The following is a 2,916-nucleotide window of genomic DNA, read 5'->3' as shown; positions in this document are numbered from 1 at the left end:
GGTCCCCGCAACCTGGCCCGGACACCCATGTTAAAAAAAAAAAAAAAACAAAAATTCATCTATAAATATCATGCCAAACCCAGTCTCAGTGACACCACCACCTAATACAACCACGAATTTGATCTCAACAATGGATGCTTTCTCGTTGGTTGTTTTCGTATTAGCATGGGTTTTCGCTCTTCTTTACCTCCCAAAAGTTTTCAAATCCTGGCGTAACCCATTGAATCTTCCACCAGGTCCTAAACCATGGCCAATTATCGGCAATTTCGACCTTCTTGGTCCTCTCCCTCACCAGTCTCTTCATCAATTGTCTCTCAAGTATGGTAAAACGATGCAGCTCCAATTTGGGTCCTACCCAGTTTTTGTTACCTCATCACTAGACATAGCAAAACAAATCTTGAAGACTTACGATCACATGTTCGCTAGCAGACCTCAAACTGCTGCTGGCAAGTACACAACTTATGAGTATTCCGATCTTGCTTGGGCACCCTATGGACCTTACTGGCGCCAAGGTCGTAAAATTTACCTCACTGAGCTGTTTAGTGCTAAAAGACTGGAGTCCTATGAGTATATGCGAGTGGAGGAGATGCGTGAATTTACAAGACGACTATATCGCAACTGTGGTAAGTCTATTGAGCTTAAAGATTATCTCTCTCATTACACACTTAGCATTATTAGCAGGATAGTGTTGGGAAAGAAGTACTTTAGCGCATCGGAATCCGAGAAAGAAATAGTTACACTTGAGGAATTTCAAGAAATGCTTGATGAGTTGTTCTTGCTTAATGGTGTGTTGAACATTGGGGACTGGATCCCGTGGCTAGATTTCTTGGACTTGCAGGGGTATGTCAAGAGAATGAAGGAGCTCAAGGTAAGATTTGATAGGTTCCATGACCATGTCATTGATGAACACAACGCAAAGAGAAAAGCAACCAAAAATTGGCAGCCCAAAGACATGGTGGATCTTCTCTTGCAGCTTGCTGATGACCCTGAGCTTGAAGTTAAGCTAACTAGAGACAACATCAAGGGGCTGACACAGGTTTTATATATTTTCTTTTAATTGTCTCTCTCCACTCTTTTCTATCTTTCCTCTTCTTTTTGTTTTGTTTTCCTATAATTCATAATTCAAAAGTAACCTCGTTTTCTTAAAAAAGAGACAAAATCCTTCACTTTTTTAATCACGTGGCCGTCTCTATTTCATACAAATTATGATTTGATGGGGGATAAGCAAAGATCTACCTAATCTTCATCCTACTGTTTCTGTGTCGATTTTTCATACACGATTGAGTTTCAAGACTGTAGAGTGAGCAATTAGGGAAAATTTCAAATAAGTCCTCCAATTATATAGGGATTCTTGATTAAGTTTCCAATAATTTTCTTTGTCTCAATTAGGCTCTCTAAGTATTAGGAAACTTTCAGTTGAATCACCCATCCAAGCGTAATTTTTTCGTAAGTAATGCTAACGTTATTTTGTATGGAGATTGATGTTTTGTGTCGAAACACTTCTGAAGAGTACATGCACAAGATGAGAATTTTTTAAAATCTAAACGAGAATTTTTTTTTTTTTAAGTACTCAATGAGAGATTGGTTAAAGATTGCGAGCTTAATTTGGGGTTTGCACATCAATTGATCCTCAAAGAAGCAGCATCTTGACAGCTATATATTGGCACCCGCGCGAGCTAAAGTGGAATATAGATAGCTGTAATTGGTGACCACTAGCCAATTATTTAGACCATATATCTTAAATACATCGAATTAGCTTTCAAAGACTTGCTTTATTGCCAAAATAAGAAGAAAAAAAAACGATGTCAGTAACAAAAAAGCAAAATATTTATGGTCGTTGTTCATGTTGATGGCTAGGACCTCATTGCTGGAGGAACAGATACCGCTGCTACAATGGGGGATTGGTCAATGTCAGAACTCTTGAAAAAGCCCCAGTTATTCAAAAGAGTAACGGACGAACTGGATAGAGTTATTGGGAGAGATAGATGGGTGGAGGAGAAGGACATCCCACAACTTCCTTACATAGAAGCAATAATGAAAGAGGCAATGAGGATGCATCCATCTGCTGTTATGCTTGCACCCCATTTGGCCCTTCAAGATAGCAAAGTTGGTGGCTATGACATCCCTAAAGGAACTAGAATCTTCATTAACACATGGAGTATGGGTAGAGACCCTGATCTGTGGGAAGATCCTGAAGATTTCAGGCCAGAAAGGTTCTTCGGTAAAGGAATTGATATTAAAGGACATAACTTTGAGTTGTTGCCGTTTGGTTCTGGGAGAAGAATGTGCCCTGGCTATCCCCTTGGGACGAAGATGATTCTTGTTAGCTTGGCCAACATGCTGCATGGATTCACCTGGGAATTGCCTCCAGGAATGAAACCAGAAGATGTGAAAAGAGATGAGGTTTTTGGATTGGCAACACAAAGAAAGTACCCAACTGTTGCAGTGGCAAAGCCTCGTCTCCCACTTCATCTTTATAATTAGCATATAACATTGCAAACATGTTTTACTCTTATAAAGGGTTGCAGCCATAGTCTTTTCATCTGCATATGCACCGTATCAATGTGGCAGTCGTTTGCAAGCCACTTTATCTCTATGGAATTCTATCAGAAAAATAAATGATTCATTAATATTATGACCTTGTTGTTGTGTTATGTTTGCAATCAAGCAAGTCTCCAAGCTAGTTGCAGGAATAATATTGATGCTCCCGGTTAAGAAGCTGCAGGTTACCACAGCCCCACCTCAATAATATTTTGACTTCTAATTTCTTGTCCTTTCGTCGAGAAGGGGCAATTAACGAACCATCCACGCAGCAGTTACTTATGTGTAGTTTAATTTATCATGATATATTTTTTAGAAATTATATTATATGTTTGAGTTTTATAAATTTTAAAATTAATAAAAAATATATATTAT

General features: G+C 38.7%; 1 protein-coding gene across 1 annotated transcript; it reads left to right on the top strand.

The window, feature by feature from the left end:
• Positions 1 to 81: 81 nt before the first annotated feature.
• On the top strand, positions 82 to 2,641 carry LOC105140745 (flavonoid 3'-monooxygenase-like). The gene is made up of 2 exons (XM_011047708.1): positions 82 to 1,036; positions 1,858 to 2,641. Exons 1-2 carry the CDS (start codon positions 131 to 133, stop codon positions 2,482 to 2,484), a joined length of 1,533 nt encoding a protein of 510 aa, XP_011046010.1. The 5' UTR covers positions 82 to 130; the 3' UTR covers positions 2,485 to 2,641.
• The last annotated feature ends 275 nt before the right edge of the window (positions 2,642 to 2,916 follow it).

The sequence above is a fragment of the Populus euphratica genome, unplaced genomic scaffold, assembly GCF_000495115.2.
Source record: "Populus euphratica unplaced genomic scaffold, PopEup_1.0 scaffold150.1, whole genome shotgun sequence".
Lineage (NCBI taxonomy): Eukaryota > Viridiplantae > Streptophyta > Magnoliopsida > Malpighiales > Salicaceae > Populus > Populus euphratica.
The sequence above is the reverse complement of the archived record's forward strand: the minus strand, read 5'-3'. Positions and strand labels throughout refer to the sequence as shown.

Coding starts and splice junctions, on each gene's coding strand:
- LOC105140745 (XM_011047708.1), top strand. CDS start 131: ATGGATGCTTTCTCGTTGGTTGTTTTCGTATTAGCATGGGTTTTCGCT. Junction 1,037..1,857: donor ACATCAAGGGGCTGACACAG/GTTTTATATATT, acceptor GTTGATGGCTAG/GACCTCATTGCTGGAGGAAC.